General features: G+C 46.5%; 2 protein-coding genes across 3 annotated transcripts in view; both read left to right on the top strand.

Annotated features, from left to right (window-relative positions):
- The first annotated feature begins 1,285 nt into the window (after positions 1-1,285).
- Positions 1,286-3,010, top strand: LOC146181718 (uncharacterized). Its single transcript, XM_084575838.1, has one exon. It carries the CDS (start codon positions 1,286-1,288, stop codon positions 3,008-3,010), a length of 1,725 nt encoding a protein of 574 aa, XP_084431964.1.
- A 5,403-nt stretch (positions 3,011-8,413) lies between these two features.
- The window catches only part of mei-9 (DNA repair endonuclease XPF mei-9), a 38,501-nt gene continuing 27,750 nt past the window's right edge, over positions 8,414-19,164 (top strand). For both annotated transcript variants that reach the window (XM_084576726.1, XM_084576725.1), the window contains exons 1-8: positions 8,414-8,680; positions 8,843-8,939; positions 9,520-9,602; positions 11,121-11,243; positions 11,322-11,379; positions 11,979-12,131; positions 13,854-13,967; positions 16,351-16,499. In XM_084576726.1, coding sequence (XP_084432852.1) covers positions 8,607-8,680; positions 8,843-8,939; positions 9,520-9,602; positions 11,121-11,243; positions 11,322-11,379; positions 11,979-12,131; positions 13,854-13,967; positions 16,351-16,499 — 851 coding nt within the window. In that variant the 5' untranslated portion in view covers positions 8,414-8,606. The remainder of the gene's footprint in view (positions 8,681-8,842; positions 8,940-9,519; positions 9,603-11,120; positions 11,244-11,321; positions 11,380-11,978; positions 12,132-13,853; positions 13,968-16,350; positions 16,500-19,164) is intronic.

The following is a 19,164-nucleotide window of genomic DNA, read 5'->3' as shown; positions in this document are numbered from 1 at the left end:
CGGCTAAAGTAGTGAAAGGCGAAAACTTGAGTGCTGCATTCTGCTACGCAACCGGCCCTAATCAGTAATTAATGAAGTAGTAATAAATAATCCATTAAGTAGGTAATTAGGTCAGTAAGTAGCCAATAAGTAAAAGTAATTAACTGAACAATTAGTCATTAGTTCATGAATTAACTAGTCATTGATTAGTAACTAATTATCAGTTCCTCATTAATTAGTAATTGCTCATTGCCTGCCATATGGCCCCATAAGGAAATAATAATAAACCACATAACAATAATTGGTTCACAGGAAAGGAAAGCGCCGTTTCTGTCATACTTACTCTGTGGACACCTGAACTGCGCTGTAAGGGAAGGGAGGAAGGTGGGACAGTGGAAAGGGGAGCCGCAATGGAGGGCTGCGGAGTGATTTCGACCCCCTGGGGATCTTTAACGTGCACTGACATCGCACAGGACGCATACATGCAAGACAGCAAAAAAAATATGAGGGGCTTTAGCGACTGAAGTAGTGAAAGGCGACAGCCTGGGTGCCGCATTCTGCTACGCAGTTGACACTAATCAGTAATTAGCCACTAAGTATGTAATTAACTAGTTTATCTTTATTCAGATAATTACTCATTACTCAATTATTCAATTGTAGTAACTAATTATTAATTAGTCATTAATTAGTAATTTATCATTGATTGCCATATGGCGATATAAGGCACGCATTCGCGCATACTGTGGTGGTGCTCTGTGATTGGTCGATACCTCTGTAACGTCATCCCGACTCGGCCAATCAGAGCCGCCGCAAAAGCGGGACACATTTTGTCCACGACGGCATGAGCCATTAAAGTTCATATCTCACGGCCACACGCACATAACCTTGTGGGTGCCCGCATTTCAATTCACTTCCGACAGCTTCAGACGCCGGTGAATGATAACACAGAACTTTTGACGACAACAAACAGCAAAAAAAAAAAAAAAAAATAGAATGGCTCAAATAACCGAACGCTTACGCTAACCTTCACATGGAACGCTGCGAGCCATTTCAATAGGGAGAACTGCGCTTGCTACAAACGCTCTGACCACTCACGTGAGAGCCTGTGACGTCTGCTACAAAGAGGCGTTAGCCACAAAGACGACAACGAAGAAGAAGACCAGAAACGCCACGCAGCAGGTGCGACGCAGAGCGGACGTTCCCGCCAGACCGAGGCTTGAATCTCCGCCGCGCATGGTATAGAAACATGAGTCCGGCTCCTCCTACGCCGACCGCCTTGCACTCCCGAGGGTTCAGTACTCCGACCATGCTGCGGTTGTCACTTCTGGCGTGCCTGTGTCTCCAGCAATTGCCTCTGTCCCATGCTTCCGAAGAGGTAGTGTTGGTGTCTCAAGCTCCGCCGGCCGAGCCGTCAGCAGCAGCGGCGCTGGAAGTGAACGGTACGCTTAGCCCTGCACAGCTTGCTGCTGCAGCGGCGCTCGCTGGCGTCAACATCACCTTTATCAACGGCACGGCGTACGAAGAGTACGAGTTGCCCGACCCCGCGTCTCTTAGCGGCACCAACGACTCTCTGGCGGTGCAGACGCTCATCAAGCCGGTTTCGTCCGAGGACAGCAAGCCAGCCGAACAAGTGTTGGCCACGACGGAAAACGCCGACGCGGCAGCAGCAACTGCAAAAGCGGTAGATGACAACGCTTCTGTGGCACCCCTGGTCGTGTCCGAAGAAAGTACCACCACAGAAACGACGACAGCAGTCACCACAGGCACCTCATCAACGACATCATCAACGACATCATCAACGACATCATCAACGACGTCAACAACGACAACGGAGAAGACGACTGTTACTTCGACAATCGAGACTACTATCACAACTACGAGCGGCCCGGCCACGGTGAAGGTTGAGCTGGGCCGCCTTTCAGTCTACCCTGTGCCTCCAGTCGTCGAGAACTCGGGTGCCGTCGAGCTGTTCTGCAGCGCGGGCTACCACGACTCGGCGAGCATCGTGTGGACACTGAACGACGAGCCGCTCGAGGACATCGTTCAGCGTTCAGTCATCTCGGGCCGCAAGGACTTCTTTCTCAAGTCACTGCGCATCCAAGTTGATCGACTTGAGACGCTGCCGGCGCCCGCGGGAAAATACGTCTTTGAGTGCGTCGCCAGTGTCGACGGAAACCTCCTCAAGGAACGCGTCGAGCTGGACTCGCCGTATGGAAACTTCTGCCGGAACGACTCCGAGTGCTCGGCGCGCAACGCCGTGTGCGGCAGCGCCTTGGCTTGTCGCTGCGACGGCGGCCATCCCGTGCATCTCAACTCTTCGCATGTCACGTGCCGTGCCGCGGCGCACCTCGGATGGCCGTGCAGCTACGACGAGCAGTGCACGTACGCCGCCAACAACTCGCACTGTGGCAGCAAGGGCGAGTGCGATTGCATCGAGTCGTTCAAGATGGAGACCTCGCCTCTAGGGAACGTAGTCTGCGCGCCGCGCAAGACGGTCAGCGGTCCCTGCACCGCGGACGACGACTGCAAGGACATCGGGGCCAAGTGCAGCGCCGCGTCGTTAACCTGCCAATGCCCTTCCGGAACGCTTGAAAGCGACGGACGCTGCATCGGTCTGCCTGCTGCGCCAGCCCACGGGCTCAACCTGTCAGGTGCCCTTGGTGCCGCGACGGGCGGCGAAATGACCAACGCTAGCAGTACGACAGCGGCTGCCAGTGCCGGCGCCGTGTTCGCGGCGAACATGAGCGTCGTTCCTTCGTCGTTGGACCCGAAGAAACACATGCCTGTACGGATCCTAAAGGTGAAAGCATTTCCCCGCGGGGCGTCAATCAAGGAGCGCCTCAACAACACGCCGCATGGCCTTGAGGGAATAGTCAAGGTAGACCTGCCTGCGCACGAGAATGACACCACGCTTGGCAACCAGCGAATGCTCACGGCCACTGGTCCCAAGTCTCCGCGCGTGAACCGCGAGATTCTGCTTGTTGCTTTGATGTTTGCGGCCTTGGGCTGTGTCAGGGTTGTGCTCTTGTGAAACGAATGCAACCACGAGCGTCTTGTGGCGAGCGAGCATGCGATCAGTGTTCTGGTGTGTAATAAAGGTCTCGTGTTCAGCCTATTGATGGCTCGATTCTGATGCATCTTAACAGCACCCCGTTCGCGATAATTTTCCTCCCCTTCAAATCTGCAGTAAGCACCACACATAATTCCTCCCCCCCCCCCCCCCCCAAAAAAAAACGGCAATGGCTTAGCCCGGCTATGCCAGGATATACGTAACGAGAGGTGCGTTGCCCTGGCTGAGCTTATGTGTTTATCTATGACAGACATTGGGCATACACATTTTATTCATTTTCCTTGACAGAGACGAAGACTGCCCGATGATCTATGATAAGCATGCAGCTGTTTCAATTTTGTGCAAACAGTATTTCGATTTCGCAAAATCGCAAAACTCAGTCTCGTACATTGGATTACTCACCGGTGTTGAGTCAATTTGGTGCCATTCTCTCGCAGGCACTGCACATGTGCCTAAACGTTGTTCGCAAAATCTGCTTCAAATGTCCTGGTCGCCTATGCACTTTCGGAAACTCGAATGGAGGGATCAGTCACACGATGTGTAGTTCCCGTTGACTGAACTCTTCCATAAGCCTTATTCGGCGGTTATGCGCCGTCTATTACGCTCGGCAGTCTGACATCATCGTTTGGCAAACCGTTCCTCTCTCTGTTCGAGGGTCTTCGCTGCTCTCTTCGCCTTCTTACGCTCATTCGCTCTCGCTCTCTGCTGCTTTTCACGCTCTGCAGGAGGCGTCCGTGTGCTGTGCGCCCCGCCGGGGTGGTGCAGTGGTAAGACGCCCGACTACTGTGCGGGAGTACCCGGGTTCGAACCCGACCTCGGCGGCTGCGTTTCGATGAAGGCGAAGCGAAGAGGCGTCCGTGTCCGTGTGCGATGTCAGTGCACGTTAAAGATCCCCAGGTGGTCAAAATTACTCCGTAGCCCTCCACTACGGCTCCTCTTTCTCTCTTTCCACTTTCACTCCCACCTTCCTCCCTTCCTTTACAGTGCGGTTGAGGTGTCCACAGAAAACAAGTGAGACAGTTACCGCGCCTTTCCATTCCTATAAATCAATCAATCAGGTGTGCTGTGCGATGTCAGCGCACGTTAAGGATCCCCAGGTGGTCGAAATTACTCCGTAGCCCTCCACTACGGCTCCTCTTTCTCTCTTTCCACTTTCACCTTCCTCCCTTACCTTACGGCGCGTTTGCGGTGTCCACAGAAAACAAGTGAGACAGTTACCGCGCCTTTCCCTTCCTATAAATCAATCAAATTACGCTCTGCCGGCGGCTGCGTTTCGATGGAGGCGAAACGGAGAGGCGTCCGTACGTGCTATGCGATATCGGCGCACGTTAAAGATCCCTAGGTGGTCGAAATTACTCAGTAGCCTTCCACTACGGCTTCTCTTACTCTCTTCACACTTTCTCTTCCACCTTCCTGTCTTTTCTTTTAGCGCGGGTCAGGTGGGTGTCCACAGAGCCCCGCCGGGGTGGTGCAGTGGTAAGACGCCCGACTACTGTGCCGGAGTACCCGGGTTCGAACCCGACCTCCGCGGCTGCGTTTCGATGGAGACGAAACGAAGAGGCGTCCGTGTGCTGTGCGATGTCAGCGCACGTTAAAGATCCCCAGGTGGTCGAAATTACTCCGTAGCCATCCACTACGGTTCCTCTTTCCACTTTCACTCCCACCTTCCTCCCTTCCCTTACGGCGCGGTTGCGGTGTCCACAGAAAACAAGTGAGACAGTTACCGAGCCTTTCCCTTCCTATTAATAAATCAGTGTCCACAGAGCAAATGTGACAGATACCGAGCATTTCCTTTCATATGACCAACATATTATAAGGCGAAAACCTTTAATGCCTCCTCATTGTCAGCAGGAGCTGTCGGCAGAGGCTGCCGGCAGGTGTCACACTTTTGAGGGAGACAGTTGAAAAAAAAAATTCAGGGGCACTTTGGCTCACTAAAGTGCTTCAAGGAAGCCTTCCCCGCCGCGCTGCTTAGGCATTGACTGCGAGACCGTTTGTGATTGACTAGGATTGTGGCAGATACTACGCATTTTCTTTGCTGTCAACCAAATTTAAACGCCGCTGATGCATGTTGTACTGCGTCCACTCCTATATATGTTAAGACGTAAGCTTTTATGGCTCATATACTGTCGTGGACAATTAGTGGGTCCCGCTTTTGCGGCGGTTGCCGCGTGGCGTTCCTTGGCGCGCGTTCAAGTGTAGGATTGCAGATGGCAGGAACGCTAGACAAAATGAGACTTCTGGAGGAAAGGCGCAGTATCTGTCACACTTTCTCCGACAAGTGTGCGTTTAGATGGTACGCCATCGCTACTGTCGCGTGGCGTTCCTTGGCTCGCGTTCAAGTGTGTGGTTGCAGATGACAGGAACGCTAAAGAGAAGACTTCTCAGGCTTTTGCCTTGCACTTAGTCGCTAAGTCCCTCGTAATTTTTCTATGGTGTGGTGGTCGAGGAAGAGCCAAATGAAAGGCGCCGCACAGACGCCGGGACGGAACGCCTGGCGGGGTCAGCTCCTGGTGGTCATCACCAGTCATGACATCAAGGCCGATGACGTCACCATGTGACGGCTATGGATGTCTCGAAACGTCTAACCATTACTAACAGTTAACCATGACTGGCGCTTTCTGAGTACTAGCTAATGCCTGGTTAGGGTTAAATGCCTCTTAACTATAGTAGGTGATGCTTAGTGATAGTTACGATGACCTTCAAATACATGGGTTCCAATGGGCATCCGCTTAACTATTTTATTCTTAGTCATAAATGATCATGAAATTTTCTTGAAAATGCCTTAAATCATGTTTCGATATCCGATTGCTATTGGTTAAGTATCGACTCAATGGTGATTGGCGTATGCCTATATAATTGATGCACCCGGAACGCGAACACGTTTGAGGACGACCGTATGAGGCATTAAAGGCTTTCGCCTTAATAGACACAGTACAGCTTGCATCAGCGGCGTTTAAAATTGGTTGACAGCAAAGAAAAGGTGCAGTATATTTCGCAATCGATTGTTTGATTGATTTATAGGAAGGGAAAGGCGCGGTAACTGTCTCACTTATTTTCTGTGGACACCTCAGCCGCGCTGTAATGGAAAGGAGGAAGGTGGGAGTGAAAGTGGAAAGAAAGAAAGAGGTGCCGTAGTGGAGGGCTGCGGAGTAATTTCGACCACCTGGGGATCTTTAACGTGCGCTGACATCGCACAGCACATGGACGCCTCTTCGTTTCGCCTCCATCGAAACGCAGCCGGACACCTTAACCGAGCTGTAAAGAAAAGGAGAAAGGTGGCAGTGAAAAAGAGAGGAAGAGGTGCCTTAGCGGAAGGCTTCGGACTACTTTGCAACAGACGCTTTCGCCTCATCGCACTTTAGTGGTTCAAAGTGCCCCTAGAATTGTGCGTTTCTAACTGCGCTTCAGCGGACCGTAACGCGCCGTGTAGAGGTACAGAGCGCGGTGGTGGTACAAACTTTATTCAGTGAAGGCAAAAAATAAAAAATAAAAATAAAAAAAGGTAAAATTATGTTGCCGCCGTTCCGTGGGTGGCCTTCCGGCTGCTGGTCGTGGCCTCCAGGTCACGCCTGGCGACAACTTCCGCTGACCAGGTCGTAAGCCGCTGTTGAATATGCGGCTCCGAGCTGGCCAAAGCAGCCTCCCACAGCTGAGGGCTGTTTATTTGCCAGGAGACGGGGGGAAAGTGCACCGGACAAGAGTAAAGAATGTGGTCCGCTGAATCGCAGTTAGAAACCAGGGGTGAAGGGTGGCTGTTCCTGGCTATATTGCCAGTATATTCTAGGCACTGTATCCTGGCGCTACGGGGCTGGGACGGTAGGTCAACGTCGCTTGCGGCAGGGGCTAGCCAGCCACTGAATATTTATCTGTTGTAGGCCGTCATTGTACCTGCCACCACTTAGGTGGTGGACGACAGCTGTTGCGGCGCGCGTCTTTCTCTCCCTCTTCTTTTTCTTTCGTCCCTTCTTTCTCTCTTCTGTCCGTCAGCGCCCGTGTGCTGTGCGATGTCAGCGCACGTTAAAGATCCCCAGGTGGTCGAAATTACTCCGTAGCCCTCCACTACGGCTCCTCTTTCTCTCTTTCCACTTTCACTCCCACCTTCCTCCCTTCCCTTACGGCGCAGTTGCGGTGTCCACATAAAACAAGTGAGACAGTTACCGCGCCTTTCCCTTCCTATAAATAAATCAGTTTAAATCAGTTTAGGTGGCTCAGCGCCCCGCTGGGGTGGTGCAGTAGTAAGACGCCCGACCACTGTTCCGGAGTACCCGGGTTCGAACCCGACCTCGGCGGCTGCGTTTCGACAGAGGCGAAACTAAGAGACGTCCGTGTGCTGTGCGATGTCAGCGCACGTTAAAGATCCCCAGTTCAGTTCAGTTCAGTCGTTCAGTCATGTCCGACTCTTCGTGACCCTATTGACCATGTCACGCCACGCTTTCCGGTCTCTCACTATCTTCCTATCTCCAGGTGGTCGAAATTGCTTCGTAGCCCTCCACTACGATTCCTCTTTCCACTTTCACTCCCACCTTCTTCCCTTCCCTTACGGCGCGGTTGAGGTGTCCACAGAAAACAAGCGAGACAGTTACCGCGCTTTTCCATTCCTATAAATCAATCAATCAGGTGGCTCAGCTATAGAGCCAGTGGCAGGCCCGTGCATTTTCTTTTCCCTCTTCCTACAGCCACAACAGCTGCCTCTCTGCTGAAGTTACATCTAGGGGAAATGAAGGCGCAGTATAGGGGTGAACATCATCAAATCTTGGACGCCCACACTTAATTAGGTCAGATAATTGAAGGGCAAATTTAGTGTCACAAGACCTGCGTAGTGAAGGTTTCACTTCCATCGTAAATTGGTTTATAAGAAAGGAAAGGGGCATTATAAAACCGGCGCTACGATGAAGTCTCGAGCTACCTGCATGCCATAGTGAAGCTTTCGCTTCCAAAAATTATTTCGCTGTTAAATGTTTTATTGTTACTTAATTGCAAATCCGACCAAATTTTCAAGTTTTTAAGTTGTGTCCCACAATAGAGGCATAACCATATTGACGAACTGCAATGCATGAGTCGCAAGCACGTCGCAAGTCGGCACACGTAATAGGCTGTGGTCTTTCCTCTGCATCTCCAAAACGCTCGTGAGCGACGCTGTCAACGAAGGTAGTGCTGAGAGGGAAGAATGTGCTAGCGAGCAGAACTACGTACCATGACCCCGGTGTACGCCGAGTTCTTGCAGATCGATAGGTCTATTCGGCGCTGTCTGAACATTACAGTGCTCTGTAGTCCCAACAAATGCAAACTTCGCGCCAGGCCTGCCCTGGCACTGACTTGGTGTGACAGCGGCTCGCGCGGCGCCTGGCTTGGCTTCGTGACCAAAATGGCGCTCTCCTGAGCGTCTGTTGATCGTGTAAAGACATGCCTGCCGAACGGAGACGTTTGCAATTTTAACAGTTCTTTATTCAACCATGCAGCTGATAATGTGACTGCTGTTTTCTAGAACTTGCTGCATTGATGTGTCTGTCTTGAGCGTTGAAGAGAGGCGTTGGTGGCCTGAATCAACTTTACAATGTCTCTTCTGGAGTTCGAAACTCAGATGTTCCTGGACCTTCATAACGAAGACGGTCTCGTAATACTAGCAAAGTAAGCTATCGGGCTGTTTCATGCCCTTTTATTGATGTGCCATGTTCTTTGATCTAGTTGATTTTCGTAGCAGCACTGTCTTGTCACTGTCTTGTCACAGTGGTTGCTTCTGCACGTCTGTGGTGTTGAGGTGATGTGTGTGATGTTGCGCCTCGTGTGTAGGGGCCTTGGAATAGAGCGCCTGCTTCTGAGCTTGATTAAAGTCCACAACGACCCTGGAAACCTCGTACTTATACTCGGTACGACAGCTGAAGAAGAGGTAAGCGCTTGCTTTTGCTCTGTCAGGATAAAGCGCTCGAAGTTTGGCCTCCCGGCTCTTGGCCGGTCACCCTGTGTTGGTACGTGCCATTTGTAGTAAGGTCAATAGAGACGGCGCCAGGACATTTTGATGGGAGGGCGCTGAGAAAGCGGGCGCGAAAGTTTGGCAGCTGGCGTTGCCTCTTTATGGCATCACTCTACATAAAAATAAGTGAACACAATGCAGAGGTTAGAGCTTCGATCATATACCAGTTACTAGCAAGCAAATGAGCCCTGCTCAATAATCCGACACATACTTCCCGTCACGGACAAAGCAAAGCACTGGAAATATATTTCCGTGGCCTCGCAAGTTTTCGGGATGGCAACCCCCACCTCTTGCCTCCCTTTGGCGCAGTCAATGAAGGTCAGTAGCAGCAGTGATGTGCGAAGCATGGCATAAAATTAAGAAAGAAAAAAAAAAGTCAGTGGGCTGCAGTTCAGCAGTTGGAAATCAGCTCCAGATACAGCCTACAGTGATTTTTGATTCATTGTGATATTTGTCCTGCTACTTTGCTTTGCTTTTTTTTTTTTTTTTTTTTCAGGAATTCTTCATAGGTCAGTTGCAAGCCGACAATGTCAGTGCTGTGCCTAAATCCATAACTGCCGAGTGCGGCACAAAAGAGAGGCAAGTAAAAGTGTTCTTATTTTTTATAAATATAATATGTTCAGCATGTGGCATGGCACTGCATACCTTTTGATGCTTGAATGGCATTCACATCTATCTGGATGGATATAATCAGGGGTGGAAGCACTGCTCTATTTGCTCCATTGTGCTCTAAACTGCTTTCCCTGCTCCATCCTGCTCCATCCTGCTCCATCCTGCTCCAAAAGGCAATATTGCTCCAAAACTGCTCCAGACATTAATGTTCTGCCCAAATTCAGCTGAACCTGGTTTTACTGCTCAGTGGACCTAGGAAACTTTTCTGTCTGCAATGAACTGCGGGAGTTGTTCAAATGATTCTACTATGAAAACAAGCATATACTTCACCATCGAGCCTCTAAATTAAGAACAAATGTACCAAACCTACATGAGACAAACACACACGAAGCATTATAGGGCGATACCACGAAGCTGCAAATCACTATAAATTTTCTCAATAGTGTTGAAAAGCCATATATGGTACATCTTTAACAAGTTGAACTTAAGATAGCCTCAGTGTCGTTAAAGCAAAAGCATGAGGCGCTACTTACAGAAGCGTACAAAGTTAATAATCTGAGGAGGAGAAAAGGCTACCTATGAGTGCTATTATTCCTTCTTGCAGGCAGTACTGACCAGTGCTAAGGAATTTATCGAGACAAGCACAGGATCGAAAAGGATGTGCACAAGATAGCATAAATATACTGCTCATTGATGGGAATTACAAACTAGTGGTAGTACTTGAGTGCATCAAAGTACTTTGGTAAACTCCACGTTTGAATCTATCAAGTGGCGAAAAGCTTTTAATCAGACTTGATTTTCAGACGTGAAGCATAGAAAAAAAGCATTCCATTTGCTAGTGTTGTTCCAAATTGTTGCTCAGGTCAGCTGTGATATTTTAAGCATCTGTAGATGTTTTGGCTGTTTGTCTTGCCTTGTCAGAGATGCATGCACAGTCAAGCTGAGTATTGAACATTAAAAAAAAAAAAAAAAAAGAGTAAGAATAGATTTCTTATATGCAAGGAATAGAAAATTGCAGTTATTAAAAGCTTTAGATCCTAAAAATATGCTCCAAAACATAATTAGCATGCTCTAAAACTCTTGTTTTACTGCTCCAAAGCTGCTCCAAAATGGCATTATTACAGCTCCCTGAGCTTCTCCAAAATGCTCAAGCCTGCTTCTACCCCTATATAATCTACAATCAAGGAACAGAGCTTCTTGTAAGGGAATTTAATTTATTGCAAAACTGCTTTAATGAGCTGCAGCTGAATGTTTTACTTCTCTTAGCAGGAAACAACCATTGTTTATGGTTCTGTAAGTTTAAGGGCATACCGCAAAATGCATATTTTTGCAGTTCTATGGCTCTCAAGGTCTTCATTTCATAACTTAGCAGCATAGCTTCGTGCCTGTTACCAAGGCAACCTTAAGCACTCTTGTGCTATGCTAAGTGCAAGTTGTTCAAGTCTTGTACAGGTTGCAAGCAAGGCTTTTGATTTTTCTCTGCAGGACTGACGTATACTTAGCTGGTGGCGTGCTGTTTGTGACCTCACGGATTCTTGTTGTCGACATGCTTATGGAGCGAGTCCCTATCGACCTCATCACCGGCATCATAGTATATCGTGCTCATAAGTGAGGCTCCTTGTGCCTCTCTCTTGCCTCTTCTTTTTTATTGGCAGCAGACGAAATGTAAAAAAAAATTCATTTCAGAACACTGGAGTCTTGTCAGGAGGCCTTCATCCTGAGACTCTATCGGCAGAAAAACAAGGTATTTCTTGTGAAAACTTTGTACAACCTATGCAATTAAAAAAAAAAAAAAAATGCAGTGAAATAATATAGTGCGCAGCCTTAGGTGTATTTAACGGTGTATGAGCATGTGATTAATGCAATTAATGCTTAATAACTGCTGCGAGGGGAGATTATGACAAATTCGGCAACTTTTCACTGAGTAATAGTTTCATATAAAGGATTTGAAGCTGTTTGCTTTTTTCTGTGCACCAATGCCTCACTATTATGCAGGGTTTCCCAGAAAGACTGCAATCCTGTTATAGTTCATGTCATATTTTTGTGACTGTGCTCTAATAGTGGAGTTTCTTCTGCAGTTGCATAAAGCATAGAAATTTTGAAGTCAGTGCTATGCTTTATTTGATCTGTACAGGTATTGGAACTAGGGCATACCTCGCTGTTAATCTAACTGTCGTAAGGGAATTAATATTAAGTAAAATAAATCAGCTTAGAAGAAGAGGGAGAAAAAGTTTGAAACACACTTCCACATATGGCGGCATCCAGTCCTCATGTACTTGTGACACCTTTTCGAATCAAATTTTAAGCATTGTATTGAACATTTAAACAATGTATTGTTCACAGAAAGGATTTGTGAAGGGGCTCTCGGACAGTGCTGTGGCATTCACGTACGGCTTCAATCAAGTTCAGCGTATGATGAGAAACCTCTTTGTGAAGAAGCTGTTCCTGTGGCCAAGGTTTCAAGTCGAGGTCATTACTTCACTGGACAAAAGAAAGGTTTTTTACCTCAGTTTTGAGGATTTTATTACTTCTAAAAATGCATGCAACTTATCTATCTTGCATGCATGTTAGTATCGAAACTAGCCTAATTTAAATTGAATCGTCTCTCTGTATTATAAGAGTTTCTGTAGGCACTTTCATCCTTTTGAGGTCCTAGGTGCCTTTTTTTTAAATTATCAATTTTCTGCATTGAAAGCTTTTTAAATTATGTATGTTTTGCAATACTGGTGGAGATTCTGTGCTTGTAGTTCCAACGTTGAGCAAGCCTGCCATGGTGCAGCTTGCTTTGTGGATCTCACAGGGCCATTAAATCATTGCTGTATGTAGCCGCGTTTATATGAATGTGACAAGAGCGCATCATATTTCTAGCGTATCACCCTCATGTAAACCAGCACAATGTGCCAGGAAAGTGCATCACATTAATTTGCCGGACCGGGGTAGATCGAGAGGGGGAAGTCGACTTTTGCAGTGCACGTAAACAAAGTGGCGCATCGTATTGCGAATGGTGGGAAGGCATGCCAGTGCTCCCTTCCGCTGAAATCCGGCCTGCACTGGCAGCATACAGACAGGCAGATGGCATGCAGGATGATGAAGGATGGGGCGTGCGCTGGAGATGTTCTCTTATCTCGCGAGGAAACAACAGCGTTTCTCATAATCATAAGCAATATTAACATTGGTCAGCTACTTGATTGAAGAGGGCAGCACAATCAAGCGCATTTTAAAGTCACTTAACAGAAAATAAAAGGGTTCGGCCGCAGCGTTCTGGTTGGCGTAAGTGCATCACGTAACCTCCACAGCGCTTCTAACTGCCCTTGTGGCTGCAAATTTTGGCATGCATACTCCGATAATACTTACGGTCTCTGGCTAATCGCGGCCGGTAAGCGTACGTCTGCCTTTACGGCTGGTGTATGCCAAATGGAACGCTACCGTGTGATGCAGCACGCTTGTGTCGATGAACGGGCAGATACTTGACACCGGTACACTTGTCTAGGGCTCTGAAGTGGGGAACTGTTGGGCTAAGAGAAAATGTTTTTAGAGCAAGTATTGTTTTCACACTTTTTTTTTTTAACGCAAGCTTGCCATGAGGCATATTATAAAAACCCGTGTAAATTATTGAATCAGTTTTAACACTTAGCTTCCCTCACACAGCCGGGCATTGTTCGAGTGCTCTGTGCATGCTTGTTCAAGCCTGCACTGTATAAATTTCTTTTTAAAATCCACTCCTTGTTTTAAAATGTATTCATTGCCAGTCTACCCTGCGGCACATCCGGTAGCAAACAAGAGCGCCTCTCTGCAGGCTGTCATACCCGAGGGCAACGCTGTGGTTGTTGTATGTAGGACATGGTGTATAGCTAGGACGTGAGTATTAGTCTACTCTGCTAAAATAATAAAAAAATGCATAAATGAAATGCTGCGATGGGATGGTTGGTGCAGGTATATTCTAGGCAATTTAACGCAGGTATCGCAAGGCCGACAAGAGACGCCGTCCGCTTTAGTGGGAGGCGCCTTGGTGCCATGGGAACGCAACCAGAAGAGTGCGATCAGTTTTGCTCTCACTCAAAAATGTGACGCTGAGCAGCGCCACCGACTTGACGCGGCATGTGTGAATGATAGCGCATCATCTTATCAAGATGCGCTAAGAAATACGATGCGCTATCGTTGCATTTATATAAACATGGCTTGTGAAGGCTTCTGCTTTCTTTCTTTTGATTGCTGCAGCCGGAAGTTGTGGAAATTCGAGTCAGCATGACTGCGGCGATGAACATCATCCAGATGGCTATCTTGGACATCATTGCCAGCTGTGTGCGGGAGATCAAGAAAGCCAACCCAACGGTACGATGTGGGCTCCTGGGAGCAGGAAAATGCGCATAAAATGTTCCTTAGTAGAGCAGAGTGATTGATGAGGCATGTGAATATTTTCTCTGGCAAGTACAAAAGCTTTTTTTTTTTTTTTTCATGAACGTGCATTGCTGTATTCTCATTGAACTGTAGCACAGAGATTGCATTTTGCACTTTGATCGTTGAGATTGTGCTGGGAGTTGGTCTTTGGCCAGATTTTCACTTAAAAATGAAAAATGTCTGTTGGCTAACAATGTAGCTTTGACACAGTGAACCGAGTGAGCAGACTGGATTGGCATTGAGACCTGCTGAAATGTATAGCCACCCAAATCTTTAACTGACGTGTGTGATGGCCGCTTTATCTGGGATTCTGAGCATCGCAGAGGAGCTAACGCGCGTAAGGGCCAAGTATAAGTGAGGGCTCACCAAGCCCTTACTTAATCTTGACCTTTCGGCAAGTTTTATCCACCCTAAGACGCAGGTGCACAGAAAAAGCGGCCATTGTGCACACCCGTTAAAGATTCGGGCGGCTGTAGAAGGCAGATGCTGACAAGAGCAGGGGCAGAGTTGCTCTCTCTACCTTCTTGAATAGAAGGGAATGCTGGTCCACTTAATTTGCGGATCTCTTAATTTATTTGTGCTGAAGGGAAGCCTATGGAGCATGCATGGTGGTGAGCTGTGGGATGTGTGTGATGAGCACATTTAGTGATGTTGCAAAACTGGCAAAACACTCACTGACCACTCTTTTTTTTCTAGGGTACATACAGCCTTTGTCAAAAATATACAACCCTGTTTGTTTGTTTCTGGACCTTGCTGTGTTGGCCATAATGCATTGCTATGGTTTCAAGTCTATCTGGCAAGTCTCGGAGGGGTTTCAAGTCAAACCTGTCCAAGACTTCGGACTGTCATGGATGTTGTACAGGAGCGATTATATACCAGTTAGAAGCAAAGCTTTGGTGCTGTATATTTTTGACGGAGGCAGTATATATCTATCATGCCTCTAGGGTTCTGTGTGAACTTGTTCTGTTGGCTCTCATCTTGTGCGTCATGCTGGTTGCAGGGTTCACATTCCATTGGAGGTCAAACACTTTTGTACTGAGACTGAGGTGCACGCAAAGGAACACCTGAGTCTGCCTGTATACGCTGATTACCTATTTCCGAGTCTGCCTGTATTTGTAGATTACAAAAATCTGATGATAGACTCTTTTTTTCATTGAATGTTGGACTTTTATTATCAGTAGAGCTTAGTAAGCTGAAACGCAGGAGACCCCGCCACGAGCAGACTTTGCGAGCAAACTTTAATGACTCAAAGCAGTTTTTTGCTACACCGTCATTTGCTTACGGGCAGCGATTTCTGAGCTTTTTTCAGATGTGACGAGTTTGAATTGACTGGCGAGAAAAATAATTAAATTCGAATTTTGTTGGCTGTGATTGTTATTTTTATTCTGGGCAGACATTAAAATAGCCATAAGGAGCCACGGAATTGATCTTTAATGACAACTAATTTGGATGAAACTGTCTTTAGTGGTCCCCTTAATGGACTTTGAGGTGCCTAAATTAATCCAGACTCTCCCTCCACTGTGCCATGCCTTATGGCTCATAGATTATAGTGTGGAGCTTTTTAAAAGTTAGTGTGGAGCTTTTTAAAAGTTAATGCTAATTTAGCCTCGAAAGAGTAGTAGAGAACTTCATCTAATATTTTCACAGTAAGCAATTGTTCTTACGGCTCTTGCTGCCTATATTTATGTTTTTCTAGCAGCATAGGACGCATCCATTGCTCAGAAAACTTTATATAATGACTGGACCATTTTTTCGTGCCGAACGATTCAAACTTCTGGAATGCATAGTTGCTGGCTGGAGGTGGACAATGGCGTAACGTGGATAATGGCGTAACGTGGCCCCTTGGAATTGCACTGAAAAAAACTTTTATAACACTTGCTACAGGTTTTTTCGCCATAACAGCTCATAGTGATTGATCCTACGTTTCATTTGATATATGTACTTCCTGTACCCTATATAAGTGTTGTTATCAGTTAAAGTAGCCTGTTTGTCTTTAGACTGTGGTAATCTAATTTCACAAGCCAACTGTGATATGCCCGCAGTGTTTTTAAACAGGTAAAGGTGAGACAAACGGGCATCTTCTTTTAAAATTTTTTCTACGCATGGGAGCTGTTCCCCTTTTGTTTTTCCGATACAACTTCTAATTTCCTGCCACTTCAGTAGACACACACCAAAATTCATGCACAGCTTTATTTTTGGCGTCTGAGATTCTCAATCTATTCTCATCCCTTCTGCTAATAAATACTTTGCTGCATAAAACTTGCCCTTGGTATGAGAAAGACAACTCCCAAGTTATGCGTGCCCCTGCATTTTGCAGCTTGACATGGAGGACATGACAGTGGAGAACACCATTGCGAGGTCGTTTGAGAAGATCATCAAGTTTCAGCTCGATCCTGTCTGGCACCAGGTCGGGCAGAAGACGCGGCGCCTGGTCTCGGACATCAAAACCCTGCGCACTCTTCTACTGTGAGCAAAGCAGATGATTACCTCGCCATTTTGCACGCGTCTGCTTTTTTTTTCCTTTTTTGTTTAAGACAGTATGGTTGAGAGCATTTGAAAATGACTTCAAACTGGCTTTCAGTAGAAAATGGTTTGTATTAGTGCTGGTGTTTTGATTGTGTTGTGTGATTGAAGAGCGAGGCACCAGCAGCTGCCCATTTTAATGTCTAGTGATTTACTTTTTGAAGAACCTCAAGAAAATTTTTATGCACTCAGGATTAGTCTAGATGTATTCACTACTGAGTACCACCCTGAAGAATTCTCTTCTGATTTTGGCTCCCTCCATACTGAATACGAGTGTTAGTCATGAATACTAAATTTAAACATAGGTCTATTCACATTGCTTTACCTAGGCTGGTTTGAGTCACTACAGTGGTGCCATTAAATATTATGTCAACTGCTTTAGTCTACTGACATGAATGTCAAGTATGAATGCTTAGCATAAATGTTATGTGTTGTACCTACTGGCTGTGTTTTGTTGTTTGTGTTCCTGCATTGAAATGATTGCACGGCTCCACAAGTTACATTTCTTCAGAGCTGGCAATATAACTATGAATGCAATCTACTTTTGCAAGCCCAACCTTTCCACTACCTTAAAGGGACACTAAAGAGAAAAAGGAAGTTAGCTCGTATCGATAGAAAACCAGTTCCTAATCACAAAAACGCCACTCTTAGTGAAAAAAAAGCTTTTATGAGGACAGAAATATGTTATCGCTGCCACAGCTCATTCTCGCATGACAAGGCACGTGATGTGCATGAGATCTCTGAGGCTGTTTAATGCCCATTACGCTTATATGTCTGAATTGCTCAGATAAGTTTTGTTTTGAAGCTGCACGCACACTTTTATCATGCAATGAAGATGGCAAAATGGTCTAAATGTTGTAAAGCAAAAAGAAAAAAAGAAGCCTGTGCTTGGCAGTGCCACAGGTAGCAAGTTTCGAGGTTTTTTGGTGGCTTTGCAATAACTGCTACGCACTTTTGCATGCCCATATGGTTTCATTTTTGACGTGCCTTGGTTTAAAAGCGCAGAGTAGGAGATGTCCAAGTTCTCCTCAGGCGAAGCTCATGCCTCGGGAAGTGCTTAAATATTGAAAATCTCTTATGAAATTTGCATGAAGCTGGATGGAGTTATCATACAGGCTGGCTCTGCATTACTCACCAGAACACCAGATTGGGCTTGTTGCTGATGCATTATAGGTTAACAGCGCAAACAACGTGACTGGAACACAGAAGAAGGAGATGACACAACGAGCGCTGTTGTCTCGTCCTCTTCTCCTGTGTTCCTGCCCCGTTGTTTGCACTGTTCACCTATATTATTACTCTGTATTACTCGCCAGCCCTGGTTACTTTGAGAGAAATGGGAGACTGGAAAAAGGGTTATAAGATTTAAAGTGACACTGGTACTTGAAAACAAAAACAAAAGCAAAAGTTCTTCATCGAGCAGGATTTGAACCACAGCTTTTCAGTATTTATGTGAATGCCTTAGTCATTATGTCATGCCTCTGTCTCAAGCTCAAAGTTTTACTGTTACTTGTTCATTGTGTGACCGCACTTCTGTAGATATTTTTTTAAAGTTTTGAATGTGTCATCGCCATTACACGATGGCATCTTAAGAATATGGAATCTTTTGGCCGGCTGTTAGCTGATGTCACCGATTCCCTGCATCTATAATAATCATCAGAGTTTGGCTTGTATCTCGGCAGATTTTAATTTCTCAATGTTCGCTGTTCTGTCGTTTTCTCAGTACAAACACACAGAGCTATCTGGCATATCAGTTTGTGGTATAGCGAGTACTTGATGCACCCTGTGGAGCAGCGACACTGATTAAGCCACTTTCGATTAAGCCACTTAAGGTGTAAACACTCAACGAAGCATTAAACGAAGTACAGCTAGGCTGGTCTGTACTATATTAAAAAATACAGCAGTGAAGAAAACGAAAGAAATTGTGCAGAACAGGTCCTGGCGCTAACCCCTTTTTAATTTTTGGCCACAATGCATGGTTCACCCCTTGTTACCATTTAAACAGGCTTGCAAATAACAATACTTATTCGTCAGTCGCGATAGTGGTTTTACCCAACTACGTAGATGGGGAAAAAAATTATTTGTGGTTTAGCTCTGGTTAACCTTAGCTGAATTGTGAAAGCAAGGGCAAAAGCTTCTTTTGCCTGCTACATTATTCCCCTATCACGCCCTATCAGTGTAAGGTGCTACATTGTTGGGGACACTTGAGCTCATTCTTTAAGGGTATGACGCGAGAGCGTAAGCTACCAGCCCACATATAAAGTCATGTTTTAACCACGCCGTATGGACGTGCCTGCATGTCGTAGGGGTAACAAGAATGCTAACTGTTCTGGCAGGCTGGTTCTGATATCACCCTCCCATATGAAAGGAGCGACCCAAGTTGGCAGCTCTTGCCCGTGGCCTAAGGGTAATGTGAATTCAAATGTCATGGCAGGCTGATTTTTTTATGAGGAGACTGTAGCTACGCCTCTTCACGGCATAGCTGCGGTTATCCGAGGCCTTGCTTTGGCTGTCAGATTATTGCTTTCGCAATAAAACACTTCGAATTGCTGCAGCGGGGAAAAGAATCTCTTCAACTTCAAATCGAAATATCTCGGCAATACTAAATGCA

The sequence above is a fragment of the Amblyomma maculatum genome, chromosome 8, assembly GCF_055883805.1.
Source record: "Amblyomma maculatum isolate TAMU_Amacu chromosome 8, ASM5588380v1, whole genome shotgun sequence".
NCBI lineage: Eukaryota > Metazoa > Arthropoda > Arachnida > Ixodida > Ixodidae > Amblyomma > Amblyomma maculatum.
Note: the sequence above shows the minus strand (reverse complement) of the source record. Positions and strands in the feature narration are given on the sequence as shown.